The sequence below is a fragment of the Ptychodera flava genome, chromosome 17 (genome assembly GCF_041260155.1).
Source record: "Ptychodera flava strain L36383 chromosome 17, AS_Pfla_20210202, whole genome shotgun sequence".
Taxonomy (NCBI): domain Eukaryota; kingdom Metazoa; phylum Hemichordata; class Enteropneusta; family Ptychoderidae; genus Ptychodera; species Ptychodera flava.
This window is the reverse complement of record NC_091944.1, coordinates 29718462-29743078: the sequence shown is the minus strand read 5'-3', so window position 1 is coordinate 29743078 and position 24617 is coordinate 29718462. Positions and strand designations below refer to the sequence as shown.

At 38.0% G+C, this 24617-nt stretch overlaps 1 protein-coding gene across 1 annotated transcript in view; it reads right to left on the bottom strand.

Moving 5' to 3' along the window:
* Nucleotides 1-24601, bottom strand: part of LOC139116014 (signal transducing adapter molecule 1-like) — a 29636-nt gene extending 5035 nt beyond the window's left edge. The window contains exons 1-11 of the mRNA XM_070678511.1: nucleotides 24477-24601; nucleotides 20451-20535; nucleotides 13403-13478; nucleotides 9485-9583; nucleotides 8680-8759; nucleotides 7496-7559; nucleotides 6653-6731; nucleotides 5957-6143; nucleotides 4050-4144; nucleotides 2527-2703; nucleotides 1383-1600 (exon numbers count right to left, since the gene is read on the bottom strand). Of these exons, the coding sequence (XP_070534612.1) occupies nucleotides 1383-1600; nucleotides 2527-2703; nucleotides 4050-4144; nucleotides 5957-6143; nucleotides 6653-6731; nucleotides 7496-7559; nucleotides 8680-8759; nucleotides 9485-9583; nucleotides 13403-13478; nucleotides 20451-20535; nucleotides 24477-24519 (1203 nt within the window). The 5' untranslated portion in view covers nucleotides 24520-24601. The remainder of the gene's footprint in view (nucleotides 1-1382; nucleotides 1601-2526; nucleotides 2704-4049; nucleotides 4145-5956; nucleotides 6144-6652; nucleotides 6732-7495; nucleotides 7560-8679; nucleotides 8760-9484; nucleotides 9584-13402; nucleotides 13479-20450; nucleotides 20536-24476) is intronic.
* Nucleotides 24602-24617: the final 16 nt, after the last annotated feature.

Here is a 24617-nt window from a genome sequence, read left to right as displayed (position 1 = left end):
GGTAAATCATCACTTCAAAATATTCTTTAAGTTCATTTTAATACCCAAGCTTTGCAGAGACATAGATATCCCAATTATTTTATGTTTTAGCTACTGCTTATGTCACTATCATTAAAACACCAATCCGAACACACTAATAACCAAAACATACTGGGTATTTTAAGAATTTGCACACGTTCTGTACATAAGCCACAAAAGAACTTTTGAAAAATAATTCTTGCTATGATTATAAAAGTCGTGACGGCACAAAACAAGCAGTGGAGTTTCTTTGCTGTGAAACCCATATTACATCACTTCTGTGCATGCCTGTTGAATCAGAAGACAGTAGTATACAGCTAATATTATGATTCAGTAACAGTGATACCGCCCATTATCATATACCCATGCCCATATTGCTACATCCTAGTGACGTTCAATGTGAAATATCAGCCGTGATATTTCACGGTAAACGTCGAGATATGCACGATGAACGTCATCAGTTTTAGAGTTTTCCTGAACTACATTAGCAGTTTGTTGGTAAACAACGTAAACAACAAAATGGCTGCCGCTCCCCGCCTGCGAAGCAATGTCACCGACGTAAAAACTTGAAGGGCTTCGAGGAACATGGGTATTTCTGGTTGCAAAATACGGAAATATCACGTTGAGTCTTGAAATGTTTTCCCCATGGTATTTTTTGGGTCAAGTTCTAGCAAACGTTCTGCCGTTCGCCGGCACTGTGCACAGTCTCCACCGAACAGGAAGTGAGCGAGTGGTGTGACAGCGGTGTCGCGCGCACGACGACTGTTGACATGGCAACTCTAAAGGTAAACTAACAAAATGGCGTCCCCTCTCCGCGCAAGCTCCGTGCCGTACGACGATCGAAATCAGGATAGATTTAAAGCTGAGCAGTTTTTGATCTGTTACAGTTGTAATAGCATATTGCACCTTAAAATGTTCCTTCTGTATGACGATTTTTGTATCCCGGTGTCTTTCTCCTTGGGTTTCATTGAGATATGGACGACTTGCAGCGATGTCAAGCGTGATGTTGACATCTTCGTCGTATACTTTATGAATAAAGCCTGTTCACATAAACATTCTGATATTTATGCGCAAGGCGTAATAAAGTAAAGCCTCAAAATTATAAGGTTTTTCGTTCTATTAGTAAAAATTCCCTAAAATTATGGGCATGGGTATATGATAAATCGGTTATTACCCAATATCGCCTGTTCCTTGTGTCGTATCAGCATTCGTGTCATTTGTGCTGCGTCAGACACTCGACTTTGTCTCGTGTCTGACGCAGCACAAATGACATTCATGCTGATACGACACAGGAACAGGCGATATTGGGTAATAACCTCTAAGTATGAGTTGTACACTTCTTTTGGAGAATAGGAGTTTCTTACTTGTTGCATTGGCATATTTTGAGGCACTGGCTGCTGGGCAAACTGTTGCTGCTGAACCTTGTTATAAGAGTACGCATAATACGGAGCATCCTTCATCAGATTGTGGTACATTTCCAAGGCCTGTCTGAGCTTCTCACTCAGACCTGATAAGTCAGCATGTTTGCGGTCGATTTTTTCCAATTCTGTATCGATGAGGGGTCCCATCTGTTTGCACTGATCTGAAGGTACAATGAAGAAAAGAAGGAATCAAAGTGTGTCAACTTTGTTTTGGATTAAACAACAGCAAAACAGACACTCAATGTCAAAGTGAAGCAAGATATATGGACTGTGCCCAGTGATATGTTAGCTCTCTGGCCCAGTGCTTGAACAGAATTCAGCAGAGAATTGCACTGTTATACCAGATATGAGAGGCTTTACGTGAACATTAGTGGGTAGGATGCTCCTTATGTAAAACTTTAAAAAATGTACCCAGATTGAAACAAAAATAGAGTCTGTACCCTAGGAGGGCATCAATAAACACAGAACTCTATGATTAGTGTTGTGTCTCCTTCTTGTTTAATGCATGCATACAAGCATACATGTTATATCATAGAGCCAAGAAGCAGGCTGGACAAGTACAAAACACTGAGATTCAAACCTGAACAAATTTATGTTGACAGAGACTGAACAAACCCAATACTATCCTTGAAGCTAACTATCTGCTGGAACTATGTCGCACGCAAGCTGTGTTGACAGTCAATATCATGGTATACTGCCATGTATCAATAGGTTGAATATAATTTGGTTTCATGGTGACAGTGGGATGTTTGAATAGGAAATACTAGTAATCAGGAATTTATCAAACCTGATCACTGTGCAAGAAGAAAACATCAATTATCTCAAACAATAAATTTTGGGATCATGTTACTATTGCTTTCAACAGGATTTTTTGGCCTAAATGTGCGGACACTGAGAGAAAAGCTTACCGCTCATTATTGACAATACTTTTAGAATATACATGTGAGTAAGTTTATATGCACTTGAAATGACAGGAAAAGTTTTCACGTAAAGATCAACTGCTAGGAGAAAAGATGTCATTTATCTTGACAATCTCACTCGCGTAGACAGCACAAATGATGGCAGATTGTCAGTTTTGTATTAATACCTTCAAGTATGAGCATTTCTTGCGTATCCGGTCGCTCCATTCCAGTAGGATCAGCATTTTGTAACATTTCCAATGCCATGTCCATCTTTTCTTCTTCGATCTCAGCCACAGGTGTTGGTGTTTCCAGTGTTCTAACTTCCACCTCCTCGTTAAACTGAACTGATTTAGGTTTGATTACTGTATACACAAAACAAAGCAAATTGCGTGATTATAATAAAAATCATTGTGTGATGTATGATGGGTAGAATTTTGGCAAAACTAATACTTTTGCTGAAAATGGGTTTGGGAATAACAGGCAAATGTCAAAGAAGGAGGAGAAATATGTGATTTTGGTTAGTATCACAATATAACTTGTTCCTAGGATTTTTTTTTTTGAAAAGTTAAAATTTATTCATGCAGAGAAACTTTGATTGCAGATATATCCACTATCATATTTCCGTAACCGTGGGTAGGTAATAAACAAGACTTGTTCCATACGATAGACTGGTCTAGTCTTGTTTTTTTTGAAGACTAGTCTAGTCAATTTCCATTAACTATGTATAGCGCCCCCTCTGGCAGCAAGCTTTTATTCGTTTGTTTTAGTTAACAATCATGTTTAAAGGGGAAGTTCACCAAGGATGATTTTTACATATGTGGTAGCTCTATGGTCATTTACCCAGGAAAAACTATTTTCACCATTTATAACTCGCAATATTTTTTACAAAAACGATAAATATAGTACAGGAAATTGCCCATGTAATTTGAATCATGGGAAAAAAGCTCCAAGCTTGGAGCTTGCATAATGTGCATATGGAAGGGACCATCTCCGGACGGGTATGGCCCCCACATCGTCCACTCACAGTAACACGGTAGTAAACAGCGACACAAAATCTGACAGTGAACAGTTAATTATAAGTAAATCATCGTTTATGAAAGGATACTCAGTATAAACAAAAGTTATGTAAATACGCACAGCCTGCTTTAAGTATGAGTGAGTGGACAATGCAATACCCATGGGAAAATGGTCCCTTCCATATCACATTATGCAAGCTCCAAGCTTGGCGCTTTTTTCCCATGATTCAAATTACATGGGCAACTTCCTGTACTATTTCTATTAGTTTTTGTAAAAAATCTTGCGAGTTATAAATGGCGAAAATAGCTTTTCCGGGGTAAGTGACCACAAAGCTAGCACATATGCAAAAATCATCCTTGGTGAACTTCCCCTTTAACTCTGGGTGAAAATATTTAGAAACTAAATTCATAGTATTGCTTCACCTCTTCAATATTGTAAAAAAATTTGCTGCTGTTTGTAGGAATTTCAAACAGGCCCCTGATGAATGATGCACAAATCGTACCTGTTCATTTTGCATCATTACAAGGCACTGCAGGTACACACCGTTTCTCAGAGAAAACTGCTTTTTAAAGCTGTCTCACACCAAAATTAATTCATATTTTTCTCTATCACACGCATATTTACACCTGTGGTGTGGAAATAATAGTCATGTTACATGGGCTCAAGATAAAGAAAAAAGTATGTTGCTTACCAGGTTCAGGTTCAGCAGTAAGATCAGCTGTGACAAAGTTGGATGGGAATAAACCACCGCCACGAGAATTCTCTCCCTTCCACCAATTAGCATCACTAGGAGAAAAGAATCTTAAAGGTCAATGCTTTCGTTTTCCCCATTTCATTGTCATGAAGCACATATCTCAATATTACACGTGAAAGTGTGCTCACTAGAACAACAATATTAGTACTGTGGTTGTTCAGTTGATGAAATGAAACAATGATAAAACCAACCTATGTACCACTGGAGCTTATGATTGTATTCACAACTGGAAAAAATGTTTTAACACATTTCTTTCATGAGTAAATTATTAAAGGTATACTGTCACCTGTTCCAATTTTGCAACAGTTACCATGGAAAGAGAATATCTAACCAATCACAGATTTTAAGCAGGTGGCTGCTTTTTAAAAACAGCGCCGTTACATGGGCATTTTGAATACCAAGGAACGCCACTTGAACATATATGGGCATATTTAGATTACAGGTGACTGTATACCTTTAATGTACTACATGATCCACAAGAAAATCATGAGATACATATACAAATGTTGCTGTGAAGCCACTTGGTAATCTTGCATTATTTTATAAGTCAGGCAAGAATTTTTTTCAGAATTAGAATTATTTGGTAAAACCGATCAAACTGAGCACAACTGATTCTTTAAACAAAAGGTTGATACACAGAAACAAGTCATCGCTGATGACACAGTCCCGCTGGATTATGGTGCTTGAATTATGGTGATTGAATTACATGCTTGGTAGCTTCATTACTTGAGAGAGAGCCGAATTTGATAAATGTTGGGAAATCACATGATAGTGGTCTGTGGGGGATCATGTTTGTGTACTTGGGGCGTAAAACTAATGTTCATATATATATATATATATATATATATATATATATATATATATATATATATATATATATATATATATATATATATATATATATATATATATATATATATATATATATATATATATATATATATATATATATATATATATATATATATATATATATATATATATATATATATATATATATATATATATATATATATATATATATTGGGGCAGTAAAACTAATGTTCATATATATATATATATATATATTATATATATATATATATATATATATATATATATATATATATATATATATATATATATATATATATATATATATATATATATATATATATATATATATATATATATATATATATATATATATATATATATATATATATATATGCCATTATGCTTTATCCGTGTACCAACATTGAACGAAATCGGTTCAGGGATAGTTGAGTTATGGTTCAAAAACATGAAAACTTTGTGGCCATATTGGATTGTATCACCAAATAAATTGACCTGAATATGTATGCCACAGTACTTTATCCTTGCACACAGTTTGAAAAAAATCGGCTCAGGGATGACAGAGAAACAGCTGCTGACGGACGGACACACACACAGACAGACGGATGGGACCCAATCTATGACTCCCCCTGGACTGCGTCCATGGGGACTTAGAAAATTTCGATCAACAACGTTCTGTCCCTGTAACACCTTGAAGGACACCTTTTGACATCATGCAAAGTACACCTAAACTGTACTGCTGCTACTATCAGTGCATTTTGCCAGCAACACATAATATTTTATCAATTCAAAGAAGTCAATATACACCCCATAGTGCATGAGAATAGATTCGATGGTGCTGTGGTATAGTTACCTGTGGGTTTTCCACTCTTATTTATGTAAGAAATTATGCTTGCTAAAATTTTAGAAACTTGAAAAGGAACTATTACTAGCATAATATTATGAACCAGTAAATTTAAGTTCTAACGAAAACAATGGTCAAATTCTTTTACAATAAATTGCTGTATTACCTATCATCAATAACTGTTATGAATTCACCAGCCTTGAAAGTTAACTCATTGTCTTCTGCAGCTTCAAAATCGTACAGGGCCTTGACTGTTCTTTGCTCTCTCTTCCTTGGAGGAGATGAGGACAGGGTACTGGGATAGAGACTGGATGTCTTGGGACCTTCATTTTCCTTTAGTGACAGCTGAATGGCTAAAACAACAAGGAAACAAGTCATCAGATTTCTACACAAACACTCAGAAACAAATTTGAGATGGCATACTTTTCATAAATTTATTGCCTATTTGTTTATCTGTTTGTGTGGATTTGGTGCCACTCTTCCACAAGAACAATATGGGAAGTCAAGCCTTTTATATTTCTAAAGACAAAGGTGGCCAACCAATCAGGTCAGTTGCTCTGATATATTTCAGAGGTCATCAATAAAAGTAGACAAACCATTGACATCAGCCTGGCAAACTTTAGCACATAGTCACATGGACAGCATGATGACAAGTATAAAACAACACCCCAATACATGAGTAACAATGAGAATATTTTCAAAACGTGACTTATGCTCCTTCATGACATTAAGCTGATCATGGCATTGCATTAAAAAAATGGGTTTGACAATGCATATACTTGGCCAGGATTCAGAGTAACGGAAAACATTTTGAATTCTAGCTTCTTGGGTTTAAGACAACAGTCTACATGTATCAGCATACCTTTTGCAATGTCATCTTCTTCTTGCTGCGATGATACTACATTGGGATCTTTGCTAACCGGCGCAGAACTAGATTTACCCTGCAACAAAAAACCTTGCTGGTAGTAAACCTGGATCTAAATACCTTTTATTCCAGAAAAAAAGACACAATCATTTCATCCCAGGCCACATAAAGACCAATATTTCACACTTAGGATACCGATACTGAATCCCTCTACATGCAATACACTGAATGTGCTATATGAACACTATTTTTCTAATGTCCTGTGGAGATAAATTTTACCGAAAGTTCATTGACATCTGTTTTTATTGAATATGTTATAAGCTTTACCATGTAGAGGGACATGTTCACAGGCTATGTGTGCTTCAGCTCTATGGTTAAACAAGTACCTGGTAAATTAAAATTCATGAAATATTAGCATCACAGAGTCCTATTCCAAAAAGGAGCACTTAATGTTGTATTGATCAAATGAACTTCTCATATTCACCGTTACATCAGATAGTTTTGTCTTGCGGTATGAAATATTAAAAACAATACATACAATGTAGTGCGTCCCATTGTACGATATTGGGTACCAAGCTTTACTGCAATCCAATATTATTTGAGGTGGTATGTTTCCAGCTGAAAGACCCTGAGAGACCCTCATATTTCTTATCTAACAGCTATCAATTTCCACTGGTATCAACTGGATTTTAACAAATTCAGTCCCAATTCAGTGTAAACAGGTCCATCCTCACCACTGATAACAGTGTGTTTGGGCCAAACCAGGGTAGTGAAAGGGTTGGTCTAAGGTTTGGACGACCAAAGGTGTAAATGTGAAGAATATTGATAAAGCTGACTCACCTGGTCTGATGGAGTAAAACTAGCACCTTCAGCTTTCAAACTGTTGTACAATGAAGGAATTAAACTGAAAACAACAAACATGTAATTCTTAAGTTATGATAAACCTTACCTTATGTCATGCTTGAAATTGAAGTTGTACTGTACATTCTACACTAACATATACGGTACAGTACATGTATTGATTTTTTGTACACTTATTTGACCCTAGACGACCAAACTATTGATAGTTCGAACTGTCTTCCATCTGTCATTATACATGCAGCATAACAATTTATATAATCACTGGCACTTAATGCCAAACGTATCATCTTCTCATTTGCATTACAAATTTCCATTAACCCTTTACAGGTTATATCAAATCGGTGTACTCAGTATAAAGATCACAGTAACACTGAGCCTTTGCTGTAACACAAACTTTTGACAATCAAGTCAAGACAATATAAGTCACCATGTTTTGTGTGCCAGGTAAGCAGAGTATCTAATGCTCAATATCACGGATAAATATATTCGTATGTATTCGAAGCATATCAATTAGCATTGTTTGAGTATGCAAATCAACATATGAATCATTCTCATTGGAGAATATTAATTGGCCTAAAATTGAACACTATATAGAAGCAAGTCATTGGACATCATCTTTTCATATGCTTTAGAAGACTTCTAACGGTCCGCTTTGTTAAAATACATGTATTACATAGGATATTTTTTGCCTCACTAGTTCACAAACTTGACCTCACTGGGACAAAACCTGGGTTTGAAAAGGTTTACAGCTGATGCCGCCAATTTGGTACACCAGAATACATAATTATCCAGCAACTTATCTGAGCGGTTTGCTATACGCCTTGGCGTTTACCTATACAAGAGTCTGTTCTACATGTATTGTCTGAAGACTGATAAGAAATCCACCAAACTCAGCAGGCAGCTCCTCCATAGAGTAAACTGACGTACATTTCTAGGAGCAAATCATTTTGGACTTGCACCCTGTTCATGTGAAAGTTTTGAAATGGGAAATAATATATTGTAGAGAGTATAACATGATCTGTTGTAGTCATTTTGTGTCCTTTCTTTCATTTGGTGTTTGTATTATAACTACAACATACACTACAGTTGGACATGACACCAGAATTGAATTGTGTTGCGCGAACAAAGATTGCACTCCTAGACGGCGAAATAACAATACTCACTTAAGTTGTTGATCTCCTTTGAACTCTTCTGCCCAGGTTTTAATGAGACTTTTTAGTTTATCTGCAACCTTGGGATGACCCTGTTGTAAATAAAAATCCATTTTTGCAGCATGGGGATATGTACTGCTTGAATCGCGACACAATAATAATCAAAAAGCACTGTACACTAATGAGTATTAGTAAAGTATAGGTAATGCCTAGATGATAACTCATAATCGATGGGGAACATTCATAGACTGCATGAATTAGACTTGTACAGTCCCTGAGACAGGGCCTTGCATTGGCAAATAATTCCATTGGGATGTTCTTACATTGCCAGACTTAAACAACTTTGTCTTTCTGCGCAGTGCGGAGCACTCTATTATGAAAATACCCAGTAAGAAGCTGAAGTGAAACAATTTTGTCTGAGGGCATTTGCAGAAAAGACAAGGCTGCATGCTGGGTGTCACTTTCCATTGGCCTATACAAACTGTACATTGACACCATTATGGTACAGTCTTAGGACAAGATTGCACACATACTGTACATGTACATGTCAGTGTGCGGTTTTATATCCAAAAACCAATGAGCTGCAACTTATTCAATCACTTTTCATGATTTCAAATTAAATAAGTTCATGTACACATAAATGTTGCTACTATAGAATGCACATTTACAGTATATATAAAGTAACGCTGATGTCTACCTCTTAGATTATAGTTTGAAAAAAAGACATTACTGGAAACTTTCATTGAACTTACTCCAAGCAACAATACAATGAAGGTGGGAGTTGCATGTAAAGAGTGCTTTTTGTCCAGAACAGAACGTACCTTGAAATAATATTCCTAGCCTCTGTACAGAAGTCTCTTGAACACACTTCAAGATGAAATATCTTGCCACAGTTACTTACACACGCACCGAGCAGCTGTTGTTGGTAAAAAGTGACAAAAACAAGACATGTCAGTATCTTACAAAGTATCAGACATCTCTTTGTATTTATCAGGGATACGATAAACAAGTAATTGTAAATGACACATTCCTGCTACTAAATGGTCATTAATTAATACTTGTTGACAAACTGGTTTATCTTGCCAGTAGAGTTTATCCCTTTTCCTGCCAAGTTCATATTTCACCATCAGTTAAAGCCTTTATATGACTAGTGAAGCAAAACATATTCCATATGGTGCATTCGAACAAAGACTTAAAGATTTGTAAACATGAACATAAACTGTAAACATGATTTTTACAGACTAAAGCTGCTATAACATACAAAGCCAAGCGGTTGAAAATCAATATGGTTTTGGCTCAATACCGCTTTTTACTGACTTGGCAGATGGGGAAGTGATACTGTCTGGCAGGTAAAGGGTTATATAGATGCTGACACGATTCTGCCAAACAATGAAATCAATTTTCACAGCCATTCAATTAAAAATGTTCTGTTTCAGTTATTGTGAAACAAATTATTAGACAAATACATGTCATTGTGCATAATGTTTGTGCCAAGTTTAAATCGGATCAGTTGGGGTATATGTCATGGCTTTGAACATAACAAAAAATCAATGATGAATTCAGTTAACAGAGCTAGTTTTGCATGCCATGGTGGCTTTTGACAAGAACAATTTTGTCACAAAATGGTCTCAGGGGAGCAATTTCAGATTATAATGCAAAACATATTGATGTGCACATACAGTACATGTTATTGTAAATTGCACTGTGTCAAATTTACCCCAAAAAAGATGATTCATATCTATGTATTAGCTCCAGGGTTCTCCCCAGCCCAAAACAGCGTCGCGGCCCGCGACGCTATCGTTCAAGCCCGCGACGCTTTCGATCTCACCGCGACGCTATAATTGTTACCCGCAACGCTATGAAGTTCAGCGGCAAAATGTTCACAATGGCACCTACTGGTCGACGTCCGTACGATCACACAAAAGGAAGACAGATTATTCGTGGCTTCTTTGTTTTACAATGTCACTAGATATTACTCCTTTCAATTTGTATGAATAGTGTTAACAACAGAACAAGTTCACACGTCCCTTGTGGTGGGCCTTTGACGGTACCGGCACCGACCCATCCAAAGAAATTGTAAAGCTGAAGGACAGAAAAAATTGACAGCAAAAGTCAGCGACGATTTCCGCTCTTAATTGACGAAATATTTTCAAATCAAAATCAAACTGATTACACAATCCCTAGCTACAGAAGTGGCGATTTGGTGAAATTTCTGTTTGTCTCACATCTTGAAATAAAAAGTAAAGTGGAACGAAGACATCATCTGATCATGTATGCTGCCGATCAACAGCATAGCCTAGCAAGTAGCATAGTGAACTGTCTGTCACCGCATGCACCGGCATGGGTTTGCTGCACGTACAAGCAACTCAACTTTCCAAGATCAAACGGTCAGTATCTTGTGAAAACAGCAACATAGCAATGAAAATTGTTATAGTCAGTGGTAAAAACTCTTAACAGATGGAGTGTTAATTGCTTCAACCAAATGAAAATGCATATGAAGAGAATGAAAACCCACATCGCGTGCGTGAGTGAAAATACTGTAAACAATGGCGGATGTGACATCAGAGTGGGACTCTTCTATTTTGGTACCGGGGATGCGCCGGATCAGAGAACCCTGATAAACGTACTGAAAAAACGTAGTATTTTCCTGGCGATGCTGTCACGGGAACTTCTATGCCTCATTGTTTTACATCTTTTAATAGTTTCTTTGATCTGAGCGGTTTTACCAACTGTTACGATATATTTTACTCTGCTACCCTTTCTTTATTGGAGCATGGAGGTAGCAGATGGGAGTAAAACAAGGGTAGGAGCTTATGCAACTTAGTAAGGATGTACTAAATTTTGAAAACAAGCGACCTAGCGGCCGATATAGCTCCGCTGTATTTATGTACAGAATAACTATATTTGACACATGTTGATGAAGAAGGTGGAAATCTTTGATAACTCAATGCAGTGGCCAGAAAACAGTGGCTAAAAGAAGCTGCAAAAATACAAAATTGAAGATTTCATCATACTTTGAATATATCACATCCGATCATCCCTAAGAACATGTCAACCAAAGCTATCTTATGAGTAGTTTTTTGAGAATAAAATATTCTGACCAAAAATGGCAACAATTGCCCCCAAAAATAAAAATTGCAGATTTCATCATAATTTCAAAATATCACACTTAGTTCATATATAGAAACCTGTATACCAAATTTCAAAGCTGTTAGACCAGTACTTTTTGAGAACACATTTTTTGACCAAAAATGGGAAAAATTGCCCAAAAAATTCAAAATTGCAGATGTCATAATTATTTCTATAAATATCATTTAGTTCATCTAAGGAAACCTGTATACCAAATTTCAAAGCTATCAGATGAGTAGTTTTGGAAATACACATTTTTTGACCAAAAATGGCAAAAATTGCCCAAAAAATACAAAATTACAGATCTCATCAGAAATTCAATATATATTACTAAGCTTATCTGTAGAAACCTGTATACCAAATTTCAAAGCTATCAGACCAGTACTTTTTGAGAAACACATTTTTTGACCAAAAATGGCAAAAATTGCCCCAAAATTACAAAATTGCAGATTTCATCATAATTTCAATAAATATCATTTAGTTCATCTGTAGTAACCTCTATACCAAATTTCAAAGCTATCAGATGAGTAGTTTTGGAAATACACATTTTTTGACCAAAACTGGCAAAAATTGCCCCAAAAATACAAAATTACAGATTTCATCAGAAATTCAATATAAATTACTTAGTTCATCTTTAGAAACCTGTATACCAAATTTCAAATCTATCAGACCAGTACTTTTTGAGAAATACATTTTTTGACCAAAAATGGCAAAAATTGCCTTAAAAATGCAAATTTGCATATTTCTGCACAATTTGAACAAATCTGAAATAGATCATCCCTAGGGACATATGTACCAAATATAAAAGCTATCTGACCAGTAGTTTTGAAGGAGATTTTTAAAGATTTTTTACCAAAAATGACAAAAATTGCCTTAAAAATACAAATATGCAAATTTCACCACCATTTGAACAAATCTGATTTAAGTCACCCTAAGCAAACTGCATATCAAATTTCAAAGCAATTGGACAAGCGGTTTCAGAGAAGAAGATTTTTTTACCAAAAACACCAAAAAATGCCCCAAAAATACAAATATGCAAATTTCACCATGATTTGAACAAACTGAAGTGAGGTCACCCCAAGTGAACTGCATATAAAATTTCAAAGCAATTGGACTTGTGGTTTCAGAGGAGAAGGCAATTGTTGACGGACGACGACGGACGACGGACGACGACGACGGACGACGGACGACGGACGACGACGGATAATCAACCTATTTGATAAGCTCCGCGTCGCTGACAGCGGAGCTAAAAAGTCAGTCGAGGGGCTCTACTCCATAGGTTCCCTGTTTAGTCAATTTTTGGTGGACACAAACTATATGCAAATTTTATGCAAATATCTGAAAAAACTAATTATGCAAATATTATGCAAATTAGCCGCTACTCTATAAAAAAATCCTAGGGAGAACCCTGAGCTCTGGACCACACTGAATAATATTACAAACATATCAACGTGTGCACACATACATGACATTGTACATTTGCAAATTTGAACAAAATCAGCTGAGGGATGCCTCCATAATGACTCTATACATAAAAAATTTTGTGATAAAATGGCTGCCAGTCAGCCTTATTGGACTGTGCAATGATAAAATTCGAGTTACTCACTGTAAGAGCCTGCATACAGACATGAGGAATGGAGTGCTTAACTCTTTTCATGATTGCACGGAGACAGTCTTTTGGGCTGTACAGGAAAAAACAAACTCAATATTAGTGCCATGAAAAAAATGTCATGCATGAATGAAGAGAGATGTCTTAATTTTCTAGTTTTTTGAAACAAACAGTAGCACTGTACTAACTTTCCTTTGACCTTACAGGTATGAAATATAATTTGATATGTCAGCTAAATAAAATACCAGTATCGTCACTAGTTTAACTTGCAATGCATATTTTTTTTTATGTTGTTAGAATTGTTCATGTTTGAAGATGTCACAAGCTCAATAGTCATTTAACAGGATTCAACATTGCTGCCAAGGGATGAACGTTTGATAGTTTTAAGCCTTTTATTGCAGTATCCTTGATCTACAAATACACAGTAAAGCACACAGATATATCTCACATTTTGTTTCATCAATATAGTTACTAGCATGATTGTCTAAAGATAAAGATATCTCAAGAGCCTTTGGGGAGTACACCAAATAACAGTTGTAGATAAATCCATGAAACAATACTACTGACTGACCCTTTGTATAAGAGCACCAATTCTTTCATGTTTCACTCTACACTTGTCAAGATACCTAAAGTTGATATTGAATTACAAACTCATAAAGATTTCTATCCCAAAAGTCATTATCAGGTGTTGAAAATAATTCACTCTAGATAGACCTGTACCCAATGTTTATTTGTATCCTACAACTTGTGTACAAGTACAGGCACTTACCCACTGGTAACTCTACCGACTCTGTCACAAATATCCATTATCAAAGCTACAAGTACAGGCACTTACCCATTGGTAGCTCTACCGACTCTGTCACAAATATCCATTATCAAAGCTACAAGTACAGGCACTTACCCATTGGTAACTTTACCGACTCTGTCACAAATATCCATTATCAAAGCTACAAGTACAGGCACTTACCCATTGGTAACTCTACTGACTCTGTCACAAATATCCATTATCAAAGAGCTCTACAAGTACAGGCACTTACCCATTGGTAACTTTACCGACTCTGTCACAAATATCCATTATCAAAGCTACAAGTACAGGCACTTACCCATTGGTAACTCTACCGACTCTGTCACAAATATCCATTATCAAAGCTACAAGTACAGGCACTTACCCATCGGTAACTCTACCGACTCTGTCACAAATATCCATTATCAAAGCTACAAGTACAGGCACTTACCCATTGGTAACTCTACCGACTCTGTCACAAATATCCATTATCAAAGCTACAAGTACAGGCACTTACCCATTGGTAACTCTACCGACTCTGTCACAAATATCCATTATCAAAACTACAAGTACAGGCACTTACCCATTGGTAACTCTACCGACTCTGTCACAAATATCCATTATCAAAGCTACAAGTACAGGCACTTACCCATCGGTAACTCTACCGACTCTGTCACAAATATCCATTATCAAAGCTACAAGTACAGGCACTTACCCATTGGTAACTCTACCGACTCTGTCACAAATATCCATTATCAAGCTACAAGTACAGGCACTTACCCATTGGTAACTCTACCGACTCTGTCACAAATATCCATTATCAAAGCTACAAGTACAGGCACTTACCCATTGGTAACTCTACCGACTCTGTCACAAATATCCATTATCAAAGCTACAAGTACAGGCACTTACCCATTGGTAACTCTACCAACTCTGTCACAAATATCCATTATCAAAGCTACAAGTACAGGCACTTACCCATTGGTAACTCTACCGACTCTGTCACAAATATCCATTATCAAAGCTACAAGTACAGGCACTTACCCATTGGTAACTCTACCGACTCTGTCACAAATATCCATTATCAAAGCTACAAGTACAGGCACTTACCCATTGGTAACTCTACCGACTCTGTCACAAATATCCATTATCAAAGCTACAAGTACAGGCACTTACCCATTGGTAACTCTACCGACTCTGTCACAAATATCCATTATCAAAGCTACAAGTACAGGCACTTACCCATTGGTAACTCTACCGACTCTGTCACAAATATCCATTATCAAAGCTACAAGTACAGGCACTTACCCATTGGTAACTCTACCGACTCTGTCACAAATATCCATTATCAAAGCTACAAGTACAGGCACTTACCCATTGTATAACTCTACCGACTCTGTCACAAATATCCATTATCAAAGCTACAAGTACAGGCACTTACCCATTGGTAACTCTACCGACTCTGTCACAAATATCCATTATCAAAGCTACAAGTACAGGCACTTACCCATTGGTAACTCTACCGACTCTGTCACAAATATCCATTATCAAAGCTACAAGTACAGGCACTTACCCATTGGTAACTCTACCGACTCTGTCACAAATATCCATTATCAAAGCTACAAGTACAGGCACTTACCCATTGGTAACTCTACCGACTCTGTCACAAATATCCATTATCAAAGCTACAAGTACAGGCACTTACCCATTGGTAACTCTACCGACTCTGTCACAAATATCCATTATCAAAGCTACAAGTACAGGCACTTACCCATTGGTAACTCTACTGACTCTGTCACAAATATCCATTATCAAAGCTACAAGTACAGGCACTTACCCATTGGTAACTTTACCGACTCTGTCACAAATATCCATTATCAAAGCTACAAGTACAGGCACTTACCCATTGGTAACTCTACCGACTCTGTCACAAATATCCATTATCAAAGCTACAAGTACAGGCACTTACCCATTGGTAACTCTACCGACTCTGTCACAAATATCCATTATCAAAGCTACAAGTACAGGCACTTACCCACTGGTAACTCTACCGACTCTGTCACAAATATCCATTATCAAAGCTACAAGTACAGGCACTTACCCATTGGTAACTCTACCGACTCTGTCACAATATCCATTATCAAAGCTACAAGTACAGGCACTTACCCATGGTAACTCTACCGACTCTGTCACAAATATCCATTATCAAAGCTACAAGTACAGGCACTTACCCATTGGTAACTCTACCGACTCTGTCACAAATATCCATTATCAAAGCTACAAGTACAGGCACTTACCCATCGGTAACTCTACCGACTCTGTCACAAATATCCATTATCAAAGCTACAAGTACAGGCACTTACCCATTGGTAACTCTACCGACTCTGTCACAAATATCCATTATCAAAGCTACAAGTACAGGCACTTACCCATTGGTAACTCTACCGACTCTGTCACAAATATCCATTATCAAAGCTACAAGTACAGGCACTTACCCATTGGTAACTCTACCGACTCTGTCACAAATATCCATTATCAAAGCTACAAGTACAGGCACTTACCCATTGGTAACTCTACCGACTCTGTCACAAATATCCATTATCAAAGCTACAAGTACAGGCACTTACCCATTGGTAACTCTACCGACTCTGTCACAAATATCCATTATCAAAGCTACAAGTACAGGCACTTACCCATTGGTAACTCTACCGACTCTGTCACAAATATCCATTATCAAAGCTACAAGTACAGGCACTTACCCATTGGTAACTCTACCGACTCTGTCACAAATATCCATTATCAAAGCTACAAGTACAGGCACTTACCCATTGGTAACTCTACCGACTCTGTCACAAATATCCATTATCAAAGCTACAAGTACAGGCACTTACCCATTGGTAACTCTACCGACTCTGTCACAAATATCCATTATCAAAGCTACAAGTACAGGCACTTACCCATTGGTAACTCTACCGACTCTGTCACAAATATCCATTATCAAAGCTACAAGTACAGGCACTTACCCATTGGTAACTCTACCGACTCTGTCACAAATATCCATTATCAAAGCTACAAGTACAGGCACTTACCCATTGGTAACTCCTACCGACTCTGTCACAAATATCCATTATCAAAGCTACAAGTACAGGCACTTACCCATTGGTAACTCTACCGACTCTGTCACAAATATCCATTATCAAAGCTACAAGTACAGGCACTTACCCATTGGTAACTCTACCGACTCTGTCACAAATATCCATTATCAAAGCTACAAGTACAGGCACTTACCCATTGGTAACTCTACCGACTCTGTCACAAATATCCATTATCAAAGCTACAAGTACAGGCACTTACCCATTGGTAACTCTACCGACTCTGTCACAAATATCCATTATCAAAGCTACAAGTACAGGCACTTACCCATTGGTAACTCTACCGACTCTGTCACAAATATCCATTATCAAAGCTACAAGTACAGGCACTTACCCATTGGTAACTCTACCGACTCTGTCACAAATATCCATTATCAAAGCTACAAGTACAGGCACTTACCCATTGGTAACTCTACCGACTCTGTCACAAATATCCATTATCAAAGCTACAAGTACAGGCACTTACCCATTGGTAACTCTACCGACTCTGTCACAAATATCCATTATCAAAGCTACAAGTACAGGCACTTACCCATTGGTAACTCTACCGACTCTGTCACAAATATCCATTATCAAAGCTACAAGTACAGGCACTTACCCATTGGTAACTCTACCGACTCTGTCACAAATATCCATTATCAAAGCTACAAGTACAGGCACTTACCCATTGGTAACTCTACCGACTCTGTCACAAATATCCATTATCAAAGCTACAAGTACAGGCACTTACCCATGGTAACTCTACCGACTCTGTCACAAATATCCATTATCAAAGCTACAAGTACAGGCACTTACCCATTGGTAACTCTACCGACTCTGTCACAAATATCCATTATCAAAGCTACAAGTACAGGCACTTACCCATTGGTAACTCTACCGACTCTGTCACAAATATCCATTATCAAAGCTACAAGTACAGGCACTTACCCATTGGTAACTCTACCGACTCTGTCACAAATATCCATTATCAAAGCTACAAGTACAGGCACTTACCCATTGGTAACTCTACCGACTCTGTCACAAATATCCATTATCAAAGCTACAAGTACAGGCACTTACCCATTGGTAACTCTACCGACTCTGTCACAAATATCCATTATCAAAGCTACAAGTACAGGCACTTACCCATTGGTAACTCTACCGACTCTGTCACAAATATCCATTATCAAAGCTACAAGTACAGGCACTTACCCATTGGTAACTCTACCGACTCTGTCACAAATATCCATTATCAAAGCTACAAGTACAGGCACTTACCCATTGGTAACTCTACCGACTCTGTCACAAATATCCATTATCAAAGCTACAAGTACAGGCACTTACCCATTGGTAACTCTACCGACTCTGTCACAAATATCCATTATCAAAGCTACAAGTACAGGCACTTACCCATTGGTAACTCTACCGACTCTGTCACAAATATCCATTATCAAAGCTACAAGTACAGGCACTTACCCATTGGTAACTCTACCGACTCTGTCACAAATATCCATTATCAAAGCTACAAGTACAGGCACTTACCCATTGGTAACTCTACCGACTCTGTCACAAATATCCATTATCAAAGCTACAAGTACAGGCACTTACCCATTGGTAACTCTACCGACTCTGTCACAAATATCCATTATCAAAGCTACAAGTACAGGCACTTACCCATTGGTAACTCTACCGACTCTGTCACAAATATCCATTATCAAAGCTACAAGTACAGGCACTTACCATTGGTAACTCTACCGACTCTGTCACAAATATCCATTATCAAAGCTACAAGTACAGGCACTTACCCATTGGTAACTCTACCGACTCTGTCACAAATATCCATTATCAAAGCTACAAGTACAGGCACTTACCCATTGGTAACTCTACCGACTCTGTCACAAATATCCATTATCAAAGCTACAAGTACAGGCACTTACCCATTGGTAACTCTACCGACTCTGTCACAAATATCCATTATCAAAGCTACAAGTACAGGCACTTACCCATTGGTAACTCTACCAACTCTGTCACAAATATCCATTATCAAAGCTACAAGTACAGGCACTTACCCATTGGTAACTCTACCGACTCTGTCACAAATATCCATTATCAAAGCTACAAGTACAGGCACTACCCATTGGTAACTCTACCGACTCTGTCACAAATATCCATTATCAAAGCTACAAGTACAGGCACTTACCCATTGGTAACTCTACTGACTCTGTCACAAATATCCATTATCAAAGCTACAAGTACAGGCACTTACCCATTGGTAACTTTACCGACTCTGTCACAATATCCATTATCAAAGCTACAAGTACAGGCACTTACCCATTGGTAACTCTACCGACTCTGTCACAAATATCCATTATCAAAGCTACAAGTACAGGCACTTACCCATTGGTAACTCTACCGACTCTGTCACAAATATCCATTATCAAAGCTACAAGTACAGGCAATTACCCATTGGTAACTCTACCGACTCTGTCACAAATATCCATTATCAAAGCTACAAGTACAGGCACTTACCCATTGGTAACTCTACCGACTCTGTCACAAATATCCATTATCAAAGCTACAAGTACAGGCACTTACCCATTGGTAACTCTACCGACTCTGTCACAAATATCCATTATCAAAGCTACAAGTACAGGCACTTACCCATTGGTAACTCTACCGACTCTGTCACAAATATCCATTATCAAAGCTACAAGTACAGGCACTTACCCATTGGTAACTCTACCGACTCTGTCACAAATATCCATTATCAAAGCTACAAGTACAGGCACTTACCCATTGGTAACTCTACCGACTCTGTCACAAATATCCATTATCAAAGCTACAAGTACAGGCACTTACCCATTGGTAACTCTACCGACTCTGTCACAAATATCTCAAATACCATATCAAAGCTACAAGTACAGGCACTTACCCATTGGTAACTCTACCGACTCTGTCACAAATATCCATTATCAAAGCTACAAGTACAGGCACTTACCCATTGGTAACTCTACCGACTCTGTCACAAATATCCATTATCAAAGCTACAAGTACAGGCACTTACCCATTGGTAACTCTACCAACTCTGTCACAAATATCCATTATCAAAGCTACAAGTACAGGCACTTACCCATTGGTAACTCTACCAACTCTGTCACAAATATCCATTATCAAAGCCCAATCCTCTGTGGTGTTTAACTCACTTGTGACTTTCTCTGTAAAGAATCAATGTAAATCAGTGTAAATGTATGCATACCATGATGCTGTGACACACCATGTTTCTCAAGTGAATTCCTTGATGCAGTACATCAACCACAACATTCTGAAATTACTGACAATGTGCGGGTACGAGTATGCTATTGTAAGAACGCAGATAAAACAAGGAAGAATGTTACCAACATTGCGGTGGCACATTCCTTACCAAACACCTTTCTGAAGAAGATGGATGAAGCATTCTTCCCTAATGTAATCTTATTACACTCACTGCTCTTGCTACCACTACGATGGTCAATTTGTGACTAAGCAAAGAATCTACAGATATAGTAGATGTATTGCACTGTTCTTTTTGAGATGATTTCTCATAATGTCGAAATAAACACACACTTCATTTGTAATTACACAAGCAATGAATCAGACATTTCAGTCTTTGTGGGCTTGCTTAAAAGAGCTGTGCCACCACAAAGTTGGCAACATTCTTCCTTTTTTCTCTGTATACTACACACAGCTGGCTGTAAAATTAAAAGATATTACTGGCTAAAGAATGTCAATAACTGATTCCAGTTCCTTGTTACAATAAACCATGGAGGTATCAGTGGAGACAACTACCTCCATGCAGTGTTTCCCCTGGGTTCCAAAATCTTGTAGCAAATTTGGCTAGAAGCCCTAAAAAATTATTCGCCAAACGAGATTTCAATTAGCCAAGCCGATACCACTGATCACAAATGACGTCATTTCTTTCTCATTAATATGCAAAAATAAATATTTGTCTGCATTTTCCGTAAGAATGACGGAAAAAACCCTGTTAGTGCTACTATGGATACTAAAAGTAACACCAATTTATGGTTCAGATTACAAGGTGCCAACATCATCCACGCATACAACATAAAATTTGTCCGAATTTCAAGCGACACCACGCGAGCGACACTTGTCCAAAGTTAGGCGTATGCAACTATATTCAGTAACAAACCTGAAATCGCTATCGTGCGATACTGTACATTTCGCTACAGACAACGGCACGAAACCTGGTTCAGCATACTAGTTTTTTCAAACGAATCAGATATCCATTCTCGTAGCAGTTCGAAAGTAAAATACTCTCAGACTTGAGAAATATGTGCATTTTTTTAGACTTCCAATACATTTGCTTTACGCTTGAAGTTTAGCAAGCGAAGCTCGGCGCTCGGACAGTGCACAGCGTATCAAAGGCGCTCGGGTCAGGGTCATCATCAAAGACGTCAGTGTGTATTCACAGCAAGCTTGCCATGGATCGCGGAAATCACGGATCATAAATCCAAATGTTCACGTCTCTATTATGTAAACAGAACCGTAAAATATCAAATATATACCATTTTGATATGGAGAAACATCTTTTTGTTTCACTGACGATCAAGTTAAATGCTCAAATATCGCGACAAGACTTAGCGTATTTGCACGATGTGAATGCGGAACTAGGCGACTCAGCGAACGAGCGAACGCCTTCTCTGAAAGTCCGATGTCACGTCACAATACACCACGGTCCGTGATACACTGAAAATTGTCGCGAATTTATATTTAAGGAAGCCAATTCACACAAGTTTCTAACGCCAGTAAAGGTATTTTCTTGTTGGCAGCAATACACCACGAACAGTTTCGCTATTCAGGTGTGCCTTACTCACTCTACGTTCTAAAAAATGCCATGTGTATGCATGCCGCTACCTTCCTTTCCAAATTCACGGTCGACTTTCGTACTTTCTTTCCATTTCATAGCTTTACTTGCGCGTAGAATGTGTGTTGTAGGGGTGGTTCCCCCATATTGGTGGAGCAGCCAAAGTCAAAAAGGAAAGTTTGCCGTTTTTGCTTAGTTTCACAGTCACTACGATCCTTCAGTGTTGACGATGACATGGCTGTCACTGCACGGAGTTATCACACATTGCGCGTAGTCAAACCCAAAACTTCGCAACATTTTAGTCAACTAGTCATGATATACATGCGGTACTATTAATTTGTGAGTTATTTCGTTACAATTTACAAATAGGATCTCCTGACGCATAAGGTCGGGGATGTAGAGAGATAAAGCATGACGTCTCAAGTTGAATGCAGGACATCGATGTGCACGCCGACAGACAAAGTGATGACGTCATAGTGCAATTTTCGATTCGCAAGTTTGGCTAACTTTTGCCAAAATCTTCTCGCCAAACGCTACTTTTTTCTCGCATTTGCGATTTGGCGAGCGGGCAGCGGAAACACTGTCCATGGATAAACTGATAATAAATTATAAAATATAAAATCAAGTCATATTACTACACACTCAATTATCAGATTTATCTAATATAAATATTATTTCCTTGATAAGATATTCAATGGAAAACAAAAGAATGACAAACTGTTAATGGGCTGTTGACACATTTGCTAATGCGAGAACCAGGGATTGAGACGGGCGCCTTTAACCCTATTTCTGCTACATGTATAAACTATCCAGAATTTCAATGTAACATAGTTAAATTGGTAAACCATTGGCAACACTAGTATGGTAGTACCCGGGTGTGGTATTTATTCTTAGGACTTAGGTAGGTCATCATGCTCGATTGAGAGTAAGCAACCTACCTAGAAACAAAATCTACACACACAGTAACGTACACGAAGTGATGTTTGGCACTCTGGCACTTGGACTCTGAGTAAGATATCTGATACAGTCATTTTTTGCAGGTAATAGAACGAAGTCAAATTTGTGATAGCCCTTCAGGATATATCTGACACAAATAGTTCAAAGACCTTCATTTTTGAGAAGACAAATTTCCAGTCCTACTAATTACTGCCCGTGACTGCCCATAGCTGCCTAAGGACTGTCCGAGAACTGCCCGAGTAAAAAGTAGGGCAAATTTCGCCAAGTTTAACACTAAGCCAATAGGTTCAACTTACATTATGTCCAGCTAACCAAAATATCATTGATTTGGCGTTCACCATATGTTTTCTCAACGGTTTTGGACACTGGATTATCGACAAGAAAGACATCCCCAAGCTTTGATTTTGAGATCATACCATTCAGTGCAAGGGGTGTTAGGCTGTCAAGCTGCACGCGCGCGGCTAGGATATCGTACAACCTCTTGCGCTGAATGGTATGATCTCACTATCGAGCTGGCAACGTCCTTCAAGTCGGGCGTCTTCTGAGTTCCAAAACAGCTGGAGAAATCAGGTTAACGCCAAGTCAATGATATTTTTGGTTGGCCGGGCATAGTATAAATTAAACCTCTTGGCTTAGTGTTAAAATGGGCGAAATTTGGCCTAATTTTCCTCGGGCAGTCTTCATGCAGCTACGGGCAGTAATTAGTAGGACCCCGAATTTCTCTTATGATGTCATTACCATGTGAAAATAAATACAATGACTCATGAACGGACATGATCAGTATCACTACGAGCCTAGTTTACACGTATTGTACGTAAATAAAGCGGCCTCATTGAAGGTCATTTTTAGCAAAACTAACGAACTCCAAACCATCACTTGTGACAAAAAAAGAAACGAGGATATCTCCCTGTCTCTCTTCGCCCTCTTTAAACACTGATCTACCTCCTGTCTGAAAATCAAGTCATATTACTACAGACGCACTTCTCTACTTCCGGCCTTCAAATAAGCCACTTCCTGTTACAACAGACAATGTGTATTACTATCGTGAATTTGGAACCAAGAAAAAACGGGTAAAATATTGACCTATCAAAGCATTTACCAACATATTTTTTGTGTATACAATTTCTTAATCGATTCCCTGGATAAGAAGGAAGAGGATGCGCCTATAACAATGTAATGAACACATTTGAAGAATAATATGATGATGACTGGCTAGGCTGTTCAGATTATCACAATCAAAACATGGCATATGACATCATCGTTACAAGCCTTATCGCGACAAGCAAAAGTAAAACTGATACAGACTTAACAGTTGAGTGAGTCTCTTGATTAACTTACCGACATCGGCGTCAAACGGTGACGAACTACTGAAGAGAGGCATTTTCGTCTTTTTCTTTGAAATCAGGGAATACAACGTACTGACCAACCTTCTACTCGAGGACAGCCTTCTCTATTATCGACCAATGCGCAGGCGTTGTG